This window comes from Emydura macquarii, unplaced genomic scaffold (assembly GCF_026122565.2).
Source record: "Emydura macquarii macquarii isolate MOO-44397 ecotype Brisbane River unplaced genomic scaffold, CSIRO-AGI_Emac_v2 contig_705, whole genome shotgun sequence".
In the NCBI taxonomy this organism is placed as follows: domain Eukaryota; kingdom Metazoa; phylum Chordata; order Testudines; family Chelidae; genus Emydura; species Emydura macquarii.
The window spans coordinates 6,835,678-6,858,486 of record NW_027130842.1 but is presented as its reverse complement, the minus strand read 5'-3'; the positions used below and the strand labels follow the sequence as shown (position 1 = coordinate 6,858,486).

At 41.9% G+C, this 22,809-nt stretch overlaps 1 protein-coding gene across 5 annotated transcripts in view; it reads right to left on the bottom strand.

Annotated features, from left to right (window-relative positions):
• Positions 1 to 22,809, bottom strand: part of PHACTR2 (phosphatase and actin regulator 2) — a 146,627-nt gene that overhangs the window by 53,346 nt on the left and 70,472 nt on the right. For 4 of the 5 annotated variants that reach the window (XM_067542355.1, XM_067542354.1, XM_067542357.1 and 1 more), the window contains exon 2: positions 5,245 to 5,412. In XM_067542355.1, the coding sequence (XP_067398456.1) occupies positions 5,245 to 5,412 (168 nt within the window). Of the gene's footprint in view, positions 1 to 897; positions 970 to 5,244; positions 5,413 to 22,809 lie in introns of those variants that run through there. The other variant, XM_067542356.1, reaches the window with a different exon arrangement.

Below are 22,809 nucleotides of genomic sequence, written 5' to 3'. Positions count from 1 at the left end.
TTTGTAATCATTTAACAACATATAAAGATAGCAACACACACCCACAAACAAAACACACACTATAATAGAGTGGAGGGTAAAAATTGATGGAGACATCTTGCTTAACAGCAGGCAGTGCAGGGGAAAAGAGACCATGACTAAAATTTTCCTCAGCTCTTGCTCCTGGCTGCCCCCCACTTCCCTCACCCCTCCACATGCTAGTCAGGTTGCTTCCTTCTCCTCTGCCATGCTGCCTGGCTGCTAGGGTGGCTCAGTTGCTCTGTGGAGATGGCATAAGTCCAGTTCAACTGGCACATAGGTTATTGTGGGAGGATGGAGCATGCTCAGTGCTGATTGGCTCTATGGAGAATGTAGCTGCCAAATTTTAAGATGTCTCTATTGAGCATATGAGAATTGCTATTTTCAGAGGCTTATAATTTGGCCCAAAAATTTGGTTAGTTTTTCATAGGGTGATAAATAAACACATTCTTGGCACCTAGATGACCCTCTCTTCCTCCCCCACCCCAACACACCAAATTTCAAGCCCATACTCCAAATCACCAAGGTGCTAGAGCTTCTCAATAAGATAGTTGTACACATTTTTTTGACATGGGCAAAACAATATATATTTTTCCCTAATCGCATTCTCAGAAATGCCTTTCCCCAGCAAGCTCAAAAATCTTGGGGTGAAATCCTGGCCACACTGAAGTCAATGGCAAAACTTCCACTGACTTCAATGAGGCCAGGGCAAAGTTGGATTTTGTAAGAGAGTGCATGTATATCGCATATTGTGTGTAAACCTAATCCTGCAACTCCCATTCACCCCAATAAATCCTACTCATGCAAGGAATTCCACTGACTACTGTATTTTTTACATTAGCCCAACATCAAATATCCAAACATCAAAATAGGACTTACTTTTCCTGGAAAGGTGAAGAATCAACTTTATTTATTTATTTAAAAAAGAATGCTTCGTGCCATTCAGTAACTGTAAGCCTCAAGCAGTCTTAAAAACCCTATTCTTCCATTTAAAAAGTAATCTGAGATTCTAGATACCTTCCAAGTTTTTGTTTTGGTCTTTCCAAGATGAGCCCCAGCTGATTCTGATTTAGTTTGGAGGTTTTCTCTGGGCTTAATCTTGACCTAATCAGGCTAAAAATGGTTTCTGGCCCCAATTTCCATGCACTCTTACTACGGTGCTTTGAAGTGGTGTCTGCTTCATGCCAAGATATAAACTGCTGCCTTCTTTTTCCTTTACAGCAAATAGACACTGATAGGAAAAAGCTTGAGTTGATGCCATTCATTGTTTGTTTTTTTTACTTTATTTTTAAGGGCCTTTATACAGAAAGTACATGACTGGGTTCACAGTGAATGGATTTTATGAGATACAGCATGGAAAATATGTTGCTAAAGGGAAAAATTCCAACCATCATTCCCACATCAGTACAAACATTTCCATATCTAGTTCTCCATCTTTTGAAATATTTGCACCATATGTTATGTAGATTTTTCGGCTGTTTGCACAATACAACTAGGTGAAGGTTTTTTAAGAGAACTGCCTGGTACAGCCCTGTTAAGCCTATAACAAGGCCCTGTTTCAAAGGACTGATCCGAAGCCAATTGAAACTCTCTGATACTCTTTTCTTCCTCACAAGAAAAATCTCCTCCCCCCCATATGCATATTTACCAGGTTACTATATTTGTTAGGCCTTTAAGAGAACAAGCTAAAAACAGAACAATCATTCTGCTAACAATCTTAGGCCAGGTGCTACCTTCATAGTTGTAATACATACACATTTGTACAGACATCTGTCCAAAACATAGGTAAAACTCCCCTCCCAGCTGTTTGGGTAAGAAGCCTATCTGCTCTGCACTTGTGACCTCCCTGCTTCTTTCCCATCATAGGCCAGCAGGTAATGTCTTTCCTGCTGCATTAATTGGCGAGGCAACAAGAACCACCTGCTAAGCAAATGCAACTTTTTAATTTCTGCTAGTCCTGAGTGGGATGAAATTTTTATCTCCAGGAACCAGCTTTCGATGGGGTGCAGTTTCATTTCAAACCCCACCTTTATGGAAAAGTACTAGAGAATTGAATGTGATTCTATAAGAATTTCTCTACATATTTAGAGAATTTAAGAGCAAATCAATGCATTCTTATGGGTCTGCTGGGTATGTCTTGACAACAGGCTCCAAAGTATATAAGGCTATTTCGTCGCTGCAGCGTTAACTTGGGTGATTGGCACCTGGGCCTGAACATTCAGGTTAGCCTAGCCTGGGTAGGAGCAGCCACATTGCAAAGCCCTAGCTGAGCCCTCAGTGGCGCTGTACTCACCCATGTGTATCACTAGGATTTCTGGGGGCATGGCCCATGATTCTTTGTGCTGCAGTAAGCTGGGCCACTCTGGGGTTCTTTCTCAGTGAACTGTGGGAAAACTTGTCTGCCCTTCTGGGCACACAGGTTGAAATGTGGGAAGGCCCTAGAGGACTATTAGCACTGGAGTGATTTAGCTTGTGTCTTTACTGCAGATTGGGTGGGTTACCAGCTCAAGTGAAAGCAACACCTGGGCTCTAACCTGCAGCTCTCAGACAGGCCTGCTAGCCCAGGTTGAAAGCACCACCATATTCAGCTGGAGAGGTTGTGTATGTAGATAGGAGGGATGTTAGGTACAACACTTGAGTAAGAGCCTGAGGTAACTGAAGTGAAGGGAGACCCTAAGATCTTTCATTGTAAGGAGATTACTTTGTACCTCAGTACTGCAAAATTAATTTTAAACAATTCAATAATACTTACAAATAACAGAATGGGCTTTGCCTATATTTGCCTTTTTTTGAGTGTTTAACATTGACTGCTATATGAATAGCGGGAGGAGGAGAGGTTTGCAGTCCTATTTTACTGACTAACATTTCTTTAAACAACAATAATGTGCCTGAGCCACAAAGTTCAGATCTAAATCTGGTTCTAAATTTCCCCATATCCCCAAATATCTTGTCAATGGATCTATCTATATGAAGCAGAGTGGAGTGTTTTCTTGACAGGGCTCAGATAGAGGCAGTACATTAATTTCCACCGCTCATCAGAAAACATAAAAAGTCTTATAAAATGGGTTTGATGAAAACAATGATCCAGTTGACAACCCTCCACCTGCAACTGCTTGGGAGTCACCTACACTGGAATAGACATGTGCAAGCACACAAAGAAAAAATGGTTACTAACGTTTCGGTAACTGTTGTTCTTCGAGATGTTTTGCAAATATCCATTCCAGCTCCCCAACCCACCTCTCTGTCAGAGTTAGCCAGCAAGAAGGAACTGAGGGGCCATAGGTCAGCAGGTCCCTCTATACCGGCGCCATGAGCACATGACTCCAGGAGGCACCAGAGCCAACCCGATGGATGCCACTGGGGGAAAAGTTTTCCGGTGGCAGTGCTCAGGGTGAGCCACACAGAGCTTGCAATGCTTTGATGGTATGATCTCTGGCCCTGAAAACATTTACACCCAGGAATAACTTTACACATATATTTGCTCAGTTAGGGACAGAGTCCATAACATCAAAACATGGCAGACGTTGCTCTACATGGCTATAAATGGAGTGAAATAGGAGCTTCTTTTAAGATGTATGTCTGCCAAGTATCTCAACTCATCACCCTGCAGGATCACATTTGAGAGGCAAATCCTCTAATTTTGGGTAATTCAGTTTACAGGCACTCAGTTTAAGACAGGTTGGGCCTGAGCAACCACAACTCCAGTTGAAGTAAATGGGAGTCACAGGCCCCAATGCCTCTGAAAAACTGGGCCTGAGGTATCTCAAGTTAGGCCCTCAAAAACGGAGGCAGGTGACTAAGTAGACGCTATTGAAAATGCTGGTCTTAACTTTTTGTGCCTCATTTTCCCCATCTGTAAAATGGGAATAATAATCCTGATGCCTGCCTGTTATGAGAATTGATATTCCATTCTGTAAAAGTGGTTTGAGATCCATGGAAGGAAGCTGATATAGAATACAAAATATTTAACTACAACTTTATTAATAGTATGAATTTGTTAAAAATTACTGCTCACGTACGCACAAATTATTATTTAAGGCAGGGAATAAAACCTGTAATGGCTAATGTGTTAATAAGTTGTGATTGTTTGAGGAATCTGTCTATGTACAATTTATGAATTCTGCCTGATTTTATGAACTATATGTATAACTTTACCCCACAGTGTGAATTAAATCAGCCATTTGCTGATGAGGACTGGGGGTCACATATCACACATTCTATCTGGAAACAACTACAGAACAATCAAAGGAGTAGTTAACATGGACTGACTTTGCCCTGGGAATACAATCAATCTTCTAAAGAGATTGTCCAAGTGGAAGGAAGATGGTTCTTTCAGGCTGTCTGCAGGGATGGGTGTTGGCAGTGGAAAGGGAGAATATAGACAGAGGTACTACAAAGGGACATGCTTTCTGAGCTAGGGAAACCTTTTAACTGCTGGACCTAAACAAGCTAGCACAAGAGTTTGTTACAAAGGTGGCGAGAGTGAACCTGAAGGCTAGGCAGGAGGAGAGGAGGATCCAGAGACCCTGAAAGGACTGCCCAAACACCCAACAGGCTCTCAGCATGGTAAGGATGCTGGAGAGAGGGGATTTGCATGGATCTGTAAGTCTCTGTGCTTTCTCTATGAATAAAGTGTGTGTGTGTGTGTGTGTGTGTGTGTGTGTGTGTGTGTGTGTGTGTGTGTGTGTGTTTGTGTGGGGGTGTGTGGGTGTGTGTGTGTGTGTGTGTGTGTGTGTGTGTGTGTAAAAGACCCATGCAAATCCCCTCCCTCCAGCATCCTCATCATGTCATGCCCTCTTCCTTATGCCCAGTCATGCCCTCTGCATAGACCTGAATTCCTGTCCCCAGAAGGGAAGGCATGCCTTAAAATCTGAGAGTACAGTCACTGACTGGTGGGGAAATATTTTACCTGTCCATCTCAAATTTCTCTGGGGGAGGGTAGCACGTGGCATCAATAAACATACTTTCTACACCAAAAATATATGAAATGCGGTAGGAGCTAAATAAACAGTGATTTTTTTAAAAGTTCTTTATGGTAGAACTGAAGAGAGAACTTAAATGAGGTTATTCCTCACGAGGTAAGAATCAGTCATTTGACAATGACTCTTTAGCATCTAATAAGCTTCAGTCCCTTTTGAAGCATTACCATCTAACGGTCATTTCTGGCCTTAAAAATCTAGCAATCTATGAAAGTAAACTTTAGTTAACAAATGACCATACACATACCTGCTGATGTTTCTTTAAATTTGTCACTGGTCTTCTTCTTCCGCCACTTCCAAGGTTTAAAGATTTTGCCAATGGTAGAGAGTTTGCCCTTTCTCTTGAAAGGAGGGGTTTGGGATCCTGGAGTTGGCCCATCAGAAATTGCAATTGAGGCCTTGTCTAACCCATCAACTATATAAACAAGAAAAAGTAAAACATTACTGAAACAAGCAGGACAGGGCATTCATACTCCAGATCTAAACCTGCCCACTATTAGATTGCAGAATGTAGTGTGGGTGGACTCTCCTCTGAGTCCAGATTGAGATTGTTTCAGTGGATTCAAGGTAATCATCATTTTAGGCCCCTTTGTTCCATAACTATTCAATATCCTAGTTAGAGCTGATCAGAACTTTGTCATAAAATGTTTCTGATAAAAGCATCAACATTTTTTCAACATTTTTTCAACAAAATTGGGTTATACCCCTCTCAACAAAATTGGGTTATACCCCTCTCCCCCTGATATCTTGAGAACATACTGGAAAAATATCTTCCACTGAAAACCAGAACATTTTCCATAGTTAAAATTTTATCAGAAAAAAATAAATCAATTTTTCACACAGCTCGAATATTAACAATGTTGGCAATGGAATGGGGCACTCAGAAATAGGTCCGTTTGGTATCCTTGATAGTCAGTAATTCACAGTGGAGTCTTCCATGACTAAGGCTCCTTATTAACAAACAGAATTTAACACTAAGCTTTCGGGGCTGAATCCAAAATAATGTATGCAAATAAGGATTACTGGGTTTGGTCAGCAAAGATTTATTGACTAAATCAAAGTCAACATCAAAGCCAGTAAAAGACTATTACTTAGACAATAAATACTAAATAAATAAATAAACACAATCCAGTTATATTTGGTCAAGGATACACTTGATGCCACAACTGACAATAATAATAATCATCACAATCTGTACATCTGAAAGTTCTCTACAAAGGGGAGGGGGAGTAGTGCTATTCCCATTTTATTTAGAGAGAAACTAAAGCACAGAACACTTAATTGCTTAGTTCTAAGGTTGGAAAGTAAATCAATGGCAGATCTTGGAAAAGAACCCAGGTTTCCTGAATGCTGGTTTTGTGCCCTGTCTACTGCCCCATGCTGCCTCTGGCCCATAACATCAGTATGGACTCTCAACATCATCATTCCCAGACAATCAGTGTTTGTTTGAAAAGATCCATACTTGCCCTAGACTTCAGTATTGCCTTGGATGTTTAAAAAATTCCTTGCTGTGGGAGACTTTTGAAACAATGATGTCAGTCAATCCAAAGAAAAGAAACATTATTCCCAATATTCTGTAGAAGACAACTGGCCAGACTGATCCCTTGTATAACAATGTTGAACTCTACGGAGTTAAAAGCATGGATGAATTTGACCCAATATGTAGCATTTAATCAACAGACCTGAACAAATTAAGCCATACAATGTTATAAATCCTGCAGGGGCAGGAAGATGGAGCAAACAATGTAAAAGGGATTTCCCATCTTAATTGCTGTTATTTAAACTCTGCAGAACGGTAATTCTACACTCGGTTTTTATTTAAGTGTTATCCTTGGACAACCTGAATATTTGTAAAATAGAAAGGGGCTCCCAGAAGGCTACTACGACTGGCTGTAATGAGAGTTGTCAGCCTTAGAGCCAGACTCTGACTGGCCCTTGCATAGGGGCGCAGGATGGGAGGACACAAGCAGTCTCCCCACTTGGCTATCTGGTACAAGAGCCAGTCACAGTTACAGTCTTTCACAGGTGGGATGGCCTTTAAGGAGATTTGGGCCTATCCCTGCCTGTGACTAATCAGCTGCTTCCCACCTCTGGCTGGGAGGCTAGGGATTGCTGGAAGATTACATGATCCTCATAAAAAAAGCCAGCTGACAGTGAGAGCTGCAGAGAGTAGTTAGTCTCCTACAGGAGTTTCCAGGGCAGAGAAAAGAACCAACTCTCAGGAGAATGGTTTGCAGAATGTAATCCTGAAGGGATCAGGCTAGGAAGAAGGGAGCAGAGAGATGGCCTGCAGAGTGAAATTCTATATGGAATAGCACAGCCTGCAGAATGTGATCCTGCAAGGGAACCTGGGTCAGGGAAGAAAGGGCATAGTGATACGTTAAATAGTCTGAAGAAATAGAACTGAAGTCCTGAAGAAAAGGGAGTGGACACTGGAGGCTAGAGAGTGGTCTTTAGGTCATGGGCCAGCGAGTAGCTTCTTGGTTTTAATATAGTCCATGAGTTAAGTGACTGCAGGGACTGCATCCTTCGTTCACCCAAAGGCAGCAGGGAGGAGGTACAACCATGGCCCTGCTCTTTTCTTCACTGGCCTGAAGAATAGGCTGGACTCATTCCTGTGAGCAGGTTAAAGCATGGTGCAGCCTGCATAGACTCCCTATGCACTGGAAAACTCAGAGAGGGATTGTGGCTCCTAGAGCAACCTAGTTCTGCACTGCCCCCTACACAGGGCTGTGCCTAAATGGCAATATTTAGCTCTGTGACAGTAACATGAACACAGCTTTACCCTCACCTTTAACTGCCTCTTTAAACCCTCTCCTTCAAATGAGCAAACATTTTTCATAGACAAACAAGGACATCAACTTAGCTGCAAATACTTCTATTTAAGTCTAGGAAAAATTACAGCTTTTGAAAACAGGACTGAAAATCAAACATTTTTGAAGCTAGATGGAGAAGACTTTCCTTTAATAAACAAACAATTGCCCTTGTGTTCATTTCTTCATTTCCAAAGCAGCCCAGCAAAGAACTGACTGAAACAAACAAGCATGGCCAGAACTTGCAGGCTGCTTCTAGAATTACCCCATGATGAGGTCTCTGGTAAAATTTCTGGGCTAAAGAATATATCAACAATCCAATTCAAAAGCAATCATAAATTAATACATTTGGTTTCAAGCTAACACATGACCAGGAAGAAAGATATTTCACAATGAAATTCCAAAGCATTTACGGAGAGATTTTTCCCTCCATAATTATTTCTCCTCAACTTGGTAACACTTTGCAGGAATTCGGTGTTTAAGATTTACAGTGTTTGCTTTACACATCATGTTTCAAGGGGTATATTTTTACCACAAAGTGCCCATGAACCTTCTATTAATCACTGTAAGCAACAGTACACTTATGAGTAAAAGACTTAGTTTTCCATGACTGGATGTTGTTTGGTTCCTTATGCTTCTCTCTCATTTTTATTCTGGAACCTTTGCCTTCTCCCCTATCTTCAAAAGGCCAGTGAGCCACTTGCTTGCCCTCTATAATCATCATCTATTAAATGTGACATTAGGGTTTTTGACAATACAACCTGCATGGAGTTAGTCTGACATCATTTCAATCGTTTACCCCATCTAAAGATTTTTCATCTGAAGGCTGAGGTGGCAAATTCCAGTGAACGCAGGAGGAAATGAAAGGCAGTTCATTTTAAATTAAGGAGCTGACAAAATAGTTTTATTGTTGGTGAATCAGATGCACTTAAATATTTGTATGCTACTTAACTGAACTTCATTTCTGGAAAATAGTAAGAATGCAAGGAAGTTCCCTGTGGCTGGCTCTAGTGCAGGAAAACACCTAACAATGTGCTTAAATCGTTCTCTACTCAGGAAAGAACTTAAGCACATGCTTAAATTTAAATGCTTTCCTCAATAGAGCCTCTACTGGGAAATTCTAGAACATGTTCCTTATTAAGGACAAACATTATGGACACAAAATGGTTGCTATTAAAAGTCAGCAGTTAACCAAGGTTACCACACAGCAGTATTTTAGGTCCTGCTCTTGCAATGAGCTCCACAAAGATAGATCTCTGAGCTCTCATGGAGCCCCACCAAATTCAGTGGGACGTTGCATGGGCCCCAGGTTGCCTGTGCAGAGCCACTTGCAAGGTTGGGGTACCCAATACAGTGGGTTAATGTTGACTTTTAATGGTGCACACAGTGTGACAGCCATCTGTATTTGTGCATTTCTCTCAGAGATAAGAAAGACATAACTGAATCTTACATTATGAGGGATCTGTCAACCCAGATTAAGATTTAGGACTATTTACAAGGGATATCAACGTTACAAATAACATTAATCCCTAAACGTATTAGCTATTTCAAAGTGCACCAACCTGAAGTTTGCCATCCTAAGCATTTTCTATTTTGTTAAGCATTGTAAAGGTCAAATTGTTAAAGATCAACTAAAAGCCTGATCCACCCCTGCACTGGTGATGAGTTAGCCATAGGAACCAAAAAGAGAAGCAACACACCTCCCTGAGCCTGGGGCTGCCAGTGTGCATTACAGCGGCCTCAGGGACTGCCCAAACTTGCACTCCAGCTCTAATGGCCTCTACAGGCGGTGCCAGCAGCCAGCGATAACCAAGATGTAGAAATGCTCTGGCCACACTCTATCCTCAGCATACCTCCTGTGCCAGACAACAGAGAGTTAGCTATACTGTTTGTGCAACTCATCTTTCATATCTGCTGCCGGGATGAGTTTATAGTGTTAGCAGTTAGGAGAAAAACCAAAACCAAAACCAAACCAAAATATCTTTTTACTTGTAAATCGAACCAATTTTATTTGGAATAATTTAGGGAAATAGGGGACAACCCCATGCCATATTTGCAGCCCCTATTTAGAATAGAACCATATTTTAGTAGTTAACTGAAAATTCCTTAGTTACAGTCTGCTTTTAGTAACGTGAGTTATTGCTCACTAAAAAGACATATAAAACAAGAGTAATTAAGTAGCTAACAACAATAAACAGAGTGTACTCAGAGAGCTTTTCTACAAAAGAAAAAAAAGCTACTTTACTTGCATCGTCATTGCTTTTAATAATCCTCTTCTTCTCCACCTAAAATAGCAATTCCACATGAATATGAATGGAACTTTGAGTTACGCGGCCAACATCAATGCATTGATGCGAAAACCATGTTTGGTAGTCATTTTAATTAAATCCTACAGAGACGTTACATTACCAAGATGATAGTAAGCAAACCTTATAGTAAGCAAACATATAGAGATTTCATCATACATGTGTATGTTGAGCTACAAGAGCAAAACATTTTCAGTGCGTATCTACAAAGACTGTATTATGACATCAAATTACAATTATATTAGCAGTAGTCTAGTGGAGCACAAGATTGGGAATCAGAGCTTCTGAATTCTGTTTCTGAATTCTGTTTCTGTTTACGCCATTGATTGTAAGTAACCATGGACAAGTCATTTAAACCATTTCTGCCAGTTTGTCCATCTGCAAAATGGGGACTGTGATGCTGCCTGAAATATGAGTGATCATTTATAACAATATTAATACAAATATTACAAAATTGCAATGGATATTACAAGATATGCCATGTAAGGTATCATTGGAAAAGTTATAATTTGCTAAGTATGATAATATTGTTTATACGTATGTATCATTTTTCTATTGTGAGTTATAAATGTGTGATATATTTCTATCTAAAACTTGTGCTGTGCTAATAGGAGATACCCTCAACAGATTAGCATCAGCACTGTCCAGTCTGCTTGAGAGCCCATCAAGGGCAATCAGCTATACTATGAGCCCAGGGAGAGAAGCCAAGGACTACACCTATGAGTCATCAGGACATGTAGAGACAGGCCTGTGGACAGGGAACTCCAAGTGCTTTTCCATGCAAACGTGCTGTGGGCTTGTGTTTGAAACAGGCCACATGGCAGAGAATATAAAAAGGCAGCTGCAACACCTCCATCTTGTCTTCATTCCTGCTTCTTACCTCTGGATCAGCTTCTCTACAACTGAAGCTTTGAAACAAAGGGCTAACCGACTTATCCAGGTACTGGATGTGATCCAGAGGAACTTTACAAGCCAGCAAGCTCATCAGTGCTGCTGAGAACTTGGTATATGGCCTTTAAAGTCATATTTATGTAACTGATTGCTTGGACCATTTAATATCTCTCATCTTGTTTGTTTCTTTTCTTTTCTAATAAACCTTTTGTTCAGATATTAAAGGATTGGCTGGCAGTGTGGTATTTTGGATAAAGATCCAAGATAGCATTGATCTGATAATGTAGCTGTCCCTTTGGGTAACAGGAGAACATTTTGTAAAGTGAATAAAGCATTTAAATAAAGTATCTCTTTATTGAACCTAGTTGCTGATTGGGAGACAGAGACTGAAATGCAATAAAGGGAGCTGTGTGATTTCTTTTGCGATTTCTTTTGGTTGGTGAATCTAACTTCAGTGATAGCCACCAGTTCTGGGAGAATCTGCACTCTTTTTGCAGCCTATCCTGACCTTGCATTTTCAGGTGGGCTACCGTAGGCACGTAAGGGTCACCGGGCTAAGATTTACATAGATCACAAAATCATTGAGCCTTAGTTAATTAATGATAGTGAAAAAGGATTTTGAGATTCTGAAGTGAAGGCACTTCATGATAATACTTAGCATTTATATGTTGCTTTACAAAGCATTTACAAAACTAAACTAATGAATCCATATGGTTGGGAAGTATTAATTATTATTAATAATAGTAACACAAACACTAACGCTAAGATTTCAGCCTACAAAAAATAAAGTAATTCTGAATAAAGGCTGCTACAGCACCTTGACATTTGCCCCATTTGTTTACGCACTATGGCAGAAACACAGCTTGCTGGAACAACTCATATAAGGATTGGATGATTCATGTGATCTTTCCTGGACCCACTTTATGAGACTCATACAGCTCTGTTAGGTCCCAGTATAAACCACTATCAAAGAATTCAGTTCAAAATCAGGGGTTAAGAACGGGAATGCACATAAATAGTTGGTGCATTCCCTATAAACACCACATATGAAAAATCATCCATGCTCAGTGTGACGGGGTGTGTACCTGACACTGGCCCTGCAAGAGCTGAATAAGGCCAGGTGGGTCCAATCAGCTAATTAGACTTCAAACAGGAGCTCTAGGCTTGAGGCAGCTAATTAGAGGGAGGCTCACCTGTGCAGAAAGGGTCAGGGCCCATAAAGCCAGGTAGTGGGCTACAGATGGAGGTGCTGGCAAGTCACTCTCTGGGAAGAGGGAGGAGAGTTCTTGGAGCTGGTAGACCCAGACAGAAAGGGAACCAGTGTGGTAGGAAGCAGTCGTGGGACAGAGCAGTGAGGGCAGAGAATGGAAGCCCAGAACTGCTGAGCTGAAGGTCCCTGGTCTGGAACCTGGAGAAGAGGGCGGGCCTGGGTTCCCCTACCAGCCATTGAAGGTGTGGCAAAGACTTGAGGCAGTGAATGGGAAAACTGCCTAGGACTGCTGATGGATGTACCCTGGAAGGGGAATGCTGAGTGCCCTAGCTGGAGGGCTAAGTCACAAAGGAGACGCTGAAGGTCCTAGAGCGAGAGGAGCTGCAGATCAGAGTTGGAGTGATGGTGTGCAAACCATGGAATGGGATGTTGACCTCAAAAATTAATCCCCAGGGCAACCAGGAGAAGGTGCCAGACCAGCAGTGAGTGGTGCAACCAATGATACATGGTAATATCACTCAGTGTAGGTGAACTTTTTTTTTTTAAAACAAATGATAGGTACTTCTATGTCTAACCATAAAAGGGTTGAGAAAAACAGGGGAGGATGTGACAGCCTGAATTCAGACTTAAGTCCACAAAAATAAAGTAATTTGTAGTATTTTGTATATGTATAAACCAGTCTGCTAGAGATACAGTTTGGAATTTATTTCTCTCTCGCTCTCTGTCTTCCTCTGATCTCACCTTCTCTCCCCAAAGAGATGTGGTATACTGAGACCTCAAATCCTCTTCGGAAGACATTGTGGCTTCACATACAGCCTTGCCAGAGGGTACCAGAATTTGATGTCATAGTCTCTAACCCAGCAGAATCAACATGTTTCTGCAACTGCATGTTATCCCAATTCACTGACAAGAACAATAATCCCTGCACTTGGTACAGAGTAAATGAAGCTGCTTATTTCTAGACCGTATTGGAAAAATCTTTTGAATGATAAAATGTTCGAACCTCTGGTTAAAAAGTCCCTTTTGATATTATCAGTGTGATTTTTTTTTTTTTTTTTTAAATAAAAATATCAAGTTCTATAATACATCAATTTTTCCTGATGTAAAAACAGACTAAAAGACAGTTTTTGTTTTTTTTTTTCTTACTTCAGCAGAAAAAAAATGCAACTACTCCCCAACAGATAAACTGACAAACGAGCAGCCCAATGAATTAGCATTGTATGTATTTGCCTTGCCATACATCTTAAGTTTTAATTTTGGGAAACTCTATCACGAGGTAATTGATGAGATTGTATTCTAATTAAATGGAAGAGCAAAACTAACGTTTTAATGTGGGTGGCTGAATCGTAGTTTCCATATTAACATTTTGCAGCACTAGCAGCCCCATGAGATCTCCTACTAGCAACGTGCTCAACAGGGTGGGTGGGTAGTGGCTACCTCAGATGAATTCTAATAGCTGTCCTAAAATAACAGAAGTGGGGAGAGGATATATTCCCGTGGGATAGCCACAGTTGTAGCATATGTTGTGCATATGCCCACCTGAATGTCCCCATCTTCCCACAGGGACAAAAATGCACACTGGTCAGGCTGTCTGTGTGTTGGTCCTGCATCAGAAAAGGTATCACATGGCTGATTCACATCTCTTCATCTCATGAGAAGCAAAGTGAAATCTTGCTGCCATAAATCCAACTCCATGACAGAAGAGGCAAACCATCTGTTTTTTAAACTGCCAACAAAAGGCCAAATTCTGCTCCTTGATGATCATCTGCGTAGGGTTGCAAAGTACCCTTAGTAATGCACATGTACTTCACTTAGAAAGGATCCACGGGAATTCTGTGTTTCCTTCAAAGTGCTACTACAGATGCATCTGGTTTCCATGCTGTACTCCAGATATCTCAGAAAAAAACATAGGATCTGAAGAGGTGAGTAGGCTATACTACAGCCATGAATTATACTATCCTCATATTCCCTCGGTCTCAGGAGTATGTTACACAAACACTCTTCCAGGCTCTTTTGTCAACACAATGTTAGGTACGGCCACAGCAGTTGAGGTAGATGCCTTTCACAGGTGTATAGAGCATGAGCATCTGAAGAGCCACATATCTTAGGCATGAATATAACTTAAAAATGGTTCCATCTTCCACATGCACTTGCTACCATTCTCTGTCTCTCACTCTCCTCCACCCCCAAAGCATAATTTTTCTCACTATCCTTCAGAGGATTTAGAGTTAGAAATAACAGTTACCCTTCTGTGACACGGTGGAGAGGCCTCTTCCTGGCTGCTAGGAAGCAAGGAGTTAACTTCAACTCAGTTTCCCACTACTTTGCACAGGTGCCTGGTGGAGACAGAGTGATGGATGTTCCAGTGGTTTGGGGGCTAGTTTGGGACTTGGGACACCCACTTCCAGTTCCTTGCTCTGCCAGAATTGCTCTCTGACCTGGCAAAAGTCATTAAAGGCTTGTCTTCACTGACAAGTTAACTCAAGTTATAACTTAGTTTTGTCCCTAACTCTAGTTCTGCCCCCACAAAAACTCCTATCTCACATGGGGTGAGGCTTTTCATTTGAGCTGGCCAGCCGGTCAGGGGCGTAGGTCACAGCTTGAGGTATGCAGTTGGTCTCATGTGAACTCAGCTAATTTGAGTGTTGGTCATTCAAGTTAACTTTGCAGTGAAGAACTACACTGAGTCCCCCCCGCATGCCTCTGTTTCTCACCTGTAAGATGAGGGATAACAGCACTTCCCTACCTCACAGGTGGTGTGAGAATAGATATACGAAAGATTATGAGGCACTCTGTTACAACTGTAAGGGGGGCTATCTAAGTACTATTGATAAGGAAGCTAGGCTGGAGAATGCAGGGCAATCAAATTGCACAGGACACTGCATAAGAGCTACTGCACTGCCTTGGAAGACAGAAGCAAGAGGGACTCTGCACAGCGTAGGGCCATGTGGTAAGCCAGACTGGGATTTTTTATATTATGTTTCCAGGCAGCATAAGACCAGTTCGTCTTGTTCCCTTTGTAAATACTGCATCCTGAGACCCTCAGCAAGGAAAAAAAAACCTCAAGGAAGGATACAGGAGGCCAGAAACTCAGTGGTTTCATCTCTCACCACAGCTGATTCCCACATTCAGTGCACCGTGCAGTAGTTCCCATATTGCTGGTGGTGCTCACAAAGGCATCCTGACTGATGACATTGTTTAAACTGAAAAAACAATAAGCATACAAAGAAACAGGTGCAATAGGGAAAACTGTGAGCACCTTACTCCCGCTGACCTCCGTAGGAGTTTGCCTAGGTCTGAATACAATGGACTTCCAGATTTGGCTTCATAGTTGTAACATAGACACATACAAACCTACTGCAGATTAGATATTCACATTCTGGCACCATACCGTCTTCATTAAAGCATCAGATTGTCCTGCATCCTCATCACTCACACCCTCTTCAGCCAACTGTTCAACTTCTGTCCTTTTTGGCTTCATTCATAAGGAACAATCAAAGTGCTTATTGTTCCCAGTAGGCAGAAATTAGAACCCAATTTGGATGAAAATTAATTAATTTCCACCTGTTATCTGCTCTCTGATTGGAATCCAGTTGACTCAGATCAGAAACTAGTAAAGTTAGGCTCAGAGTCAACTATACATTTCCCTTTTCTCCCTCCAATAATTTGTTTTAAAAAAGCAGATGGAAAGTTTCCAGACAGTAAAGTTTTCCAGATGTAATAAACGTCAAGATAGATCCTAAATGTAATCTAAAAAACTACACAGTAAAAAAACCCAACACCCCTCCCCAAACAAACAAAAAACTCCAGCCATAGTAAGGAGAAAGAGAGGGTGGGAAGAAAACAAAAAAATTGCTGCACAAATGAAATCACAACCAAACTGCTTTGAATAACCAAGGCTGAAAGTTACCATACAGCATGTCAGGTTATCAGGAAATAAATCTCCTCACCCTGAAGCACAGTGATAAAGATTTTTACTTTATTGGGAGGGGGAAAGAGAGAAAAAAAATCTTAGAGAATTTTGTGATTCAGCCTAAAAATAAATTTCATTTTACTTATCTTGTTGAATTTTATAGCGATATATTTCAATGCCACATCTGAGAACGAATACTGCAGAACCAGAAATATTTCCTTAAATTGATATTTCTTGGTATACTACAAAATTTGGGAAAAAAGTCAGTGATGATTAATTTATGGAAAATATTTTTAGCAACAGGCAAGTGACAGAAATTTTCAGCAGAAACTGGCTAGGAGTATGAAAATATTTTGAAGTAATATGTGGCCATCCTACTTTTGTGCTAAAATAAACAGGAACTAAAACAAACAGTTCTGGAGTAACTGACACATGTTTTACAGATGATAAAATGAGAACTGGTCAAGTGTATCACATGGAAGCCTCTGGACCCATTCCCATTTCTCAAGCTAGTTCCAAAATTACTGTCCAGCTGCACAAAATGCAGTTGAAACCCTTCAATGGCCTGTCAAAACATCTAGCACTAAAGAAAGGAAAGATAGGAGAGAGCTGAGAACCTCGTACTGGTTTGGTCTTCCAAGAGAAAACATAATAGGTATATGTATGTAATTTGCCTAAATTAGGACCTCTTATCCCCGGTAGGTCTCAGAATTCTGAAAAGAGAACATAAGAAACACAATATGCAGAAATTAGATAAATATTGAAATGAGTAAGACAAGTGAGCACCCTCTCAGCAACACAACACAGGTGCTGCTCACAGTCATCCCAAAGTGCTAGGGGTCCTTGCTGACTGCCAGGGTCCTAAACCTCCAAATACAAGATTTTCAAAAGAGCTCAGAATCAGATTATCCACTGCTCAAAACACACATCTGTGGTCAGATTTCCAAGAGAGCTAACCTCTCATTTAGGCACCTAAACAATGATAATATAGTTTGTCATATGTTGATAACTTTCCATTCCACTAGTATTTCTATAGAGGATGTTAAACTGCACCTACTAAAGACAGACATTTTTAAATCAGCAGGTACAGATAACTTATATCCAAGGTTTTAAAAGAATCATAGAATCATAGAGTTGGAAAGGACCTCAGGAGGTCATCTAGTCCAACCCCCTGCTCAAAGCAGGACTAACCTCAGCTAAATAATCCCAGCGAGGGTTTTGTCAAGCTGCAGCTTAAAAACCTCTAAAGATGGAGATTCCACCACCTCTCTAGGTAACCCATTCCAGTGCTTCACCACCCTCCTAGTGAAAAATCTTTTCCTAATATCCAACCTAGACCTCCCCCACTGCAACTTGAGACCGTTGCTCCTTGTTCTGTCATCTGCCACCACTGAGAACAGCCTAGCTCCATCCTCCCTGGAACCCCCTTTCAAGTAGTTAAAGGCTGCTATCAAATCCCCCCCCCCATTCTTCTCTTCTGCAGACTAAACAAGCCTAGTTCCCTCAGCGTCTCCTCATAAGTCTTGTGCTCCAGCCCCATAATCATTTTTGTTGCCCTCCGCTGGACTCTCTCCAACTTGTCCACATCCTTTTTGTAGTGGGGGGCCCAAAACTGGACGCAATACTCCAAATGCGGCCTCACCAATGCCGAATAGAGGGGAATGATCACTTTCCGTGATTTGCTGGCAATGCTCCTAGTAATGCAGCCCATTATGTTATTAGCCTTTTTGGCAACCAGGGCACACTGGTGACTCATATCCAGCTTCTTATCCACTATAACCCCCAGGTCCTTTTCTGCAGAACTGCTGCCTAGCTCATCAGTCCCCAGTCTGTAGCTGTGCATGGGATTCTTCCGTCCAAAGTGCAGGACTCTGCACGTGTCCTTGCTGAACCTCATCAGATTTCTTTTGTCCCAATCCTCCAGTTTGTTTAGGTCCTTCTGTATCCTATCCCTACCTTCCAGAGTATCTACCACTCCGCCTAGCTTAGTGTCATCTGCAAACTTGCTGAGGGTGCAATCTACCCCATTCTCTAGATCATTAATGAAGATGTTGAACAAAACAGGCCCCAGGACCGACCCCTGGGGCACTCCGCTTGTAACCGGCTGCCAGCTAGACATGGAGCCATTGATCACTACTCGTTGAGCCCTATGCTTTAGCCAGTTCTCTATCCATTTTATAGTCCATTCATCCAACCCATACTTCTTTAACTTGCTGATAAGAATATTGTGAGAGACCATATCAAAAGCTTTGCTAAAGTCAAGGTATATCATGTCCACTGTTTTCCCCACATTCACAGAGCCAGTCACCTCTTCATAGAAAGCAATCAGGTTGGTCAGGCATGACATTCCGTTGGTGAATCCATGTTGACTGTTCCTGGTCACCTTCCTCTCTTCCAAGGTATTGGGAGGTCAGAGTCCAAGGTAGGTCAGAGAGGGCAAACAGAGAGAATTAGGTGTCAGGAGGCAGGCAGGGTCAGGTTACCAGGAGATCAGGGTCAGGCGCCAGATTGCAGACATCAATCGAAGAGCAAAGCCCAGGACAAGCCAGGGTCAGAAGCCAGAGACTAGGATCTATCACAAGCAGGGTCTGGAGCAGAGACAGACAGGGAGTCTGCGTTGTTGCACAGAGAGCTTCCCATCATGGTTTCCTGGTTTAAATACTGGTTCCAGCCAATCAGTGGGCTGCGAGGGGCCAGCACTCAGGTTCTGCTAGGAGGTACTTCTTTCCAAACCCAGCCTCACGTGGTCCTCGTTGGGAGCCCAGCCTGAGGCTTCAGTGGCAAAGTGATGACATGAGCAGCACAGAACTCCCAGGTTCCAGCCCTGCAGGTTCTTACACTTAGTGATAGGCTTAGACAGCTCAATCTGTTTAGTTTAATAAAGAGAAGGTTAAGAAGTAACTCAGTTACCATGTCAAGCATCTACACGGGGAACAAATATTTAATAATTGGCTCTTCAATCTAGCAGGGAAAGGCACAGCACAATCCAATGGCTCAAAACTGAAGCTAGACAAATTCAGGAATAAATTTTTAATGAAGAGGGTATGTAACCTTTGGAACTACTTGCCAAGGTTGTGGTGAATTCTCAATCGCTGGCAATATTCAAATCAAGATTGGATATTTTTCTAAAAGATATACTCTAGGAATTAGTTTGGGGAAAATTCTACAGTCTGTGTTATACAGAAAGTCTGATTGGATTCTCACAATGGTTGTTTCTGGTCTTGGAATCTATAAGTCTATCAGGTCTAAATTTTCCATGGTGTGCAGCTCCCAGCAGCTCCTGGTCTGACACTTTGGGCCACACTTTCAAAAGAGTTCTGTATCAATGGGCTAAGGTCTTTCGAAAATCTAGCCACTTATTTTGTCATTTATAAGCACACACGTATAAATGGGTACTGAGCTATTTGAAAAATCTGTCCTTAAATATGTTGTCTCCTGCCTGTTTCTTAATGCTATAAAAGCAAGAGAATTCACCACACACAAAACAAGTGAGGCGGGGAAAAATATGGAAAGAATGAGCATCAGAAAAATCTTCTTCTAGAAGGAGCAAGAGAGACAATAAAAGCTCACATATAGTCATCCTTCCCATGAAAGAAGGGAATATAAGATGACTGCTGGTTACGGTAGCAGGGCTGGAAGAGGGAAGAGGAAAGAGACCAGTAGCAGCTCAGCATGTGATGTTTGATGCCTCTTCCTCTGCAGAATAATGCACCTGGGATAAGGCTTGGGTTGAGCTGGTATAGAGTAGCATAGCATGCCAGCCATCTCTGAAGTTGCTATTTTGTTCCCTGGAATCTCAGCTTTCATTTAAAAATGAAAGTGTAAGTTTCTAGCTCCTATGGTTGCAAAGAAAGCCACAAAATATGAAGTGAGTATAACTGACGCAGAGATTCGTGGGTAAGCATTCACTGCAGTGTTAACCCGGGCTCTGAATCAGATGTTGCCCCAGCTACACAAAAAACCCTCTCACCCGAATGTAGTAGTATTTTCAACTGGGGCTAGCTGGCCTGTCCCAGGGCCGTAGGCTAGAATTTAGGTGCTGCTTTTACTTGGACTGGTAACTCACCCAATTTGCAGTGAGGACACAGGCTAAAGCCTTGTCTATATTAGAAAAATAAGTCGACATAAAATATGTCAACTTTCAGCCACTGCTATAATTACAGTGGTGGTTGATGTGCACACTACTCTCCTTGGGTCGGTGGAGTGCACCCTAACCAGGAGCACTTCCACCAACCTAAGGGGCAGTGGGGGGGACTGAGAGACCCATCTCTCAACTCTCTGCCGGGAGCCCACAGGCTCCTGGGCTCCCTGTGCCCTCCCCCCCCGGTCCCGCAGTAGCCAAGTCTCCGTACGCAGCTGGGAAGCTGGGCAGCAGCGGCTCACCTCCCACCTGGTCCCCGCTCCCAGCTGGGAGAGGAGCTGCAGCTGCCCGGGCCCCGGCCGGTCCCAGCGCACAGCCAAGAGCCCGGCGGCAACTGCCCGTGTCCCCGCTGGCAGTGGGCAGCAGCTGCCTACCGCCCTGTCCCCTCTGGTCCCAGCGACAGCCTGACTTTGTAGTCAATTTCCCCTGCACCACTGTCTACCCTGACACTGAATCGCCCTAGCCCTGCCAACAAAAGCTCCTCTCATCAAGGTGGTTTTATTTTGTTGACAAAATAGGGCATTTTTGTCGACAAAAGGGTCACTGTAGTGTGTACACCACCACTGTTTTGTCGATAAAACTCTCTAGTGTAGACCAGGCCTAAATCACTCGTGTGGTGATAGTCCTCCAGTGCTTTTCCAGAATTCTCTCTCAAGTGCAACCCCACAAATCCATAGATATCCACTTTATTTCTGTGGATATCTGCGTTGGAGGCAGATGCAGTTGTATTGTTTACCATCTTTGCGTATCAGATGAGGATCCAAATTTTTGTATCCACACAGGGCTCTACAGACAAGTTCTCCCACAATTTACTCCGAAAGAATCATAGAGTGGTTCTGCTTACTGCAGCACTAAGAACCATGGGATGTGACCCTAGAAGTCCTAGTGATACAACTGGTTGAGTGCAGCATCAGTGAGGACCCAGTAACACAAGTGTGGCTTTGCTGCATGAACACTCATACCCAGGCTACGCTAACCAAGGTACTGATGACTTTAATTAGCTCTGCAGTGCAGACATACTCTCTATGTGAGTGTGTGGCGATCCTCAAATAATGGCTCTGACAGGGGTTAGCTGCCCCATACATCTCAGGGAGGTGTTAAATCAGAGCCAGCAATGATCATTTAAAATGTTAAAATTGTTAACAATTTCAATCTCCAGATCAGAAAGAAGTTCCTCCCTCTTCCCAAATTCAACCCCTGGTCACCAAAATCTCATGATAAAGTTATATATGAGGGGGCTATATTATTGCATTATTATAATACTTTGAAGCATAACTGAATCCCATTGCATAGTGGTGACTCACAAAGGTGGAGTTTATTTTGTGGGTGGAGCGTGGGAGTCTTTTTCCCAGTCTGACCCCTCCACATGCTGTGATTGGAGCTTTAAGTCAATAGATGCAATCAATGAAATATTTACATACAAAAACCTCAAATCAATGTGATATCAGTCATGCTGTTAAAATCCCTGTTACAGAATTGTCTGGAAATTACTGTGCTGCATTTTTAAAAGCAACATTTCTTATATCCCCCCTGTTTTGGCATCTACGTTCAAAGCCACGTAGTACAGGAAGTTGCATTTTGCTGCAGTTATTCAAATATGCACAAGTCAAACCTGATGCAAAAGGTTTCCTATTGTGCCCCAGCTAGCCACATAAACCCAATGAAGAGATCAAGGGCAGTTTTAAATCTCACTGGTAAATTTCTGAGCTTTGTTATCGCAAATTGTCATGCAGACTATTAGCTCTGCACACATTAAAAAAAAGACAATGTTTAATTTACTTTACTTCTGTAACACCCTTGAAAATGCCTGTATTCATTGCTAGATCCTACCTTGGGTAAACAGTAATAATAATAAAGTTTGAACATGCTCACAAGAACTTTATCAATTATTAATCACAACTCTTCTTGATCTAAATCCCAATTTGTCAATACCAAACACATGTTCTAAAGCCGTACAGTTAAAGAATTTATTGTGTTTTTCTCCAAATGTAGACTCAGGATCATGGGAAAAACCAAAGCGCTCACTTGTTATGAGGAAATCGAAGCCAACAAATTGCAGATGGCTTTTATTCAGCATCATGTTTCATGGCTCTCATCATCCCTTGCTGCATGGCAAACAGCTGTTGTATTCACTGTATCTAGCTCTTCCTTAAGGAAAGAGGGGGAAATTGCATACAGGATGAAACATTCTTCAACCCAGCTGCTTCTTTGATTCTGAACTTGAGGGGGCACAGATAGAAATGCAGCTTGTGAAGGGATTCAGTTCTATTTTAAAGGATTATAATAAGTTTAATGTGCTTTTATGCGTTCATAATAAAGCAATAATAATTCCATCAAGGGATTCTGGTGACATCATGAACCCTGAGAGCAAAGCTCCAGGTGGAATTATAGCTCTACTTTATGCCAATTTGAGGAGTACGTGAATATGACCTGGGTTAGGTTTTTAATTTTTCTATGGAGCAGGTGGTTATGAAAAACAAGGACTAACAACAAACACAACCAACACTGGCTAGAATATATTGCAACACAGCAACTGCA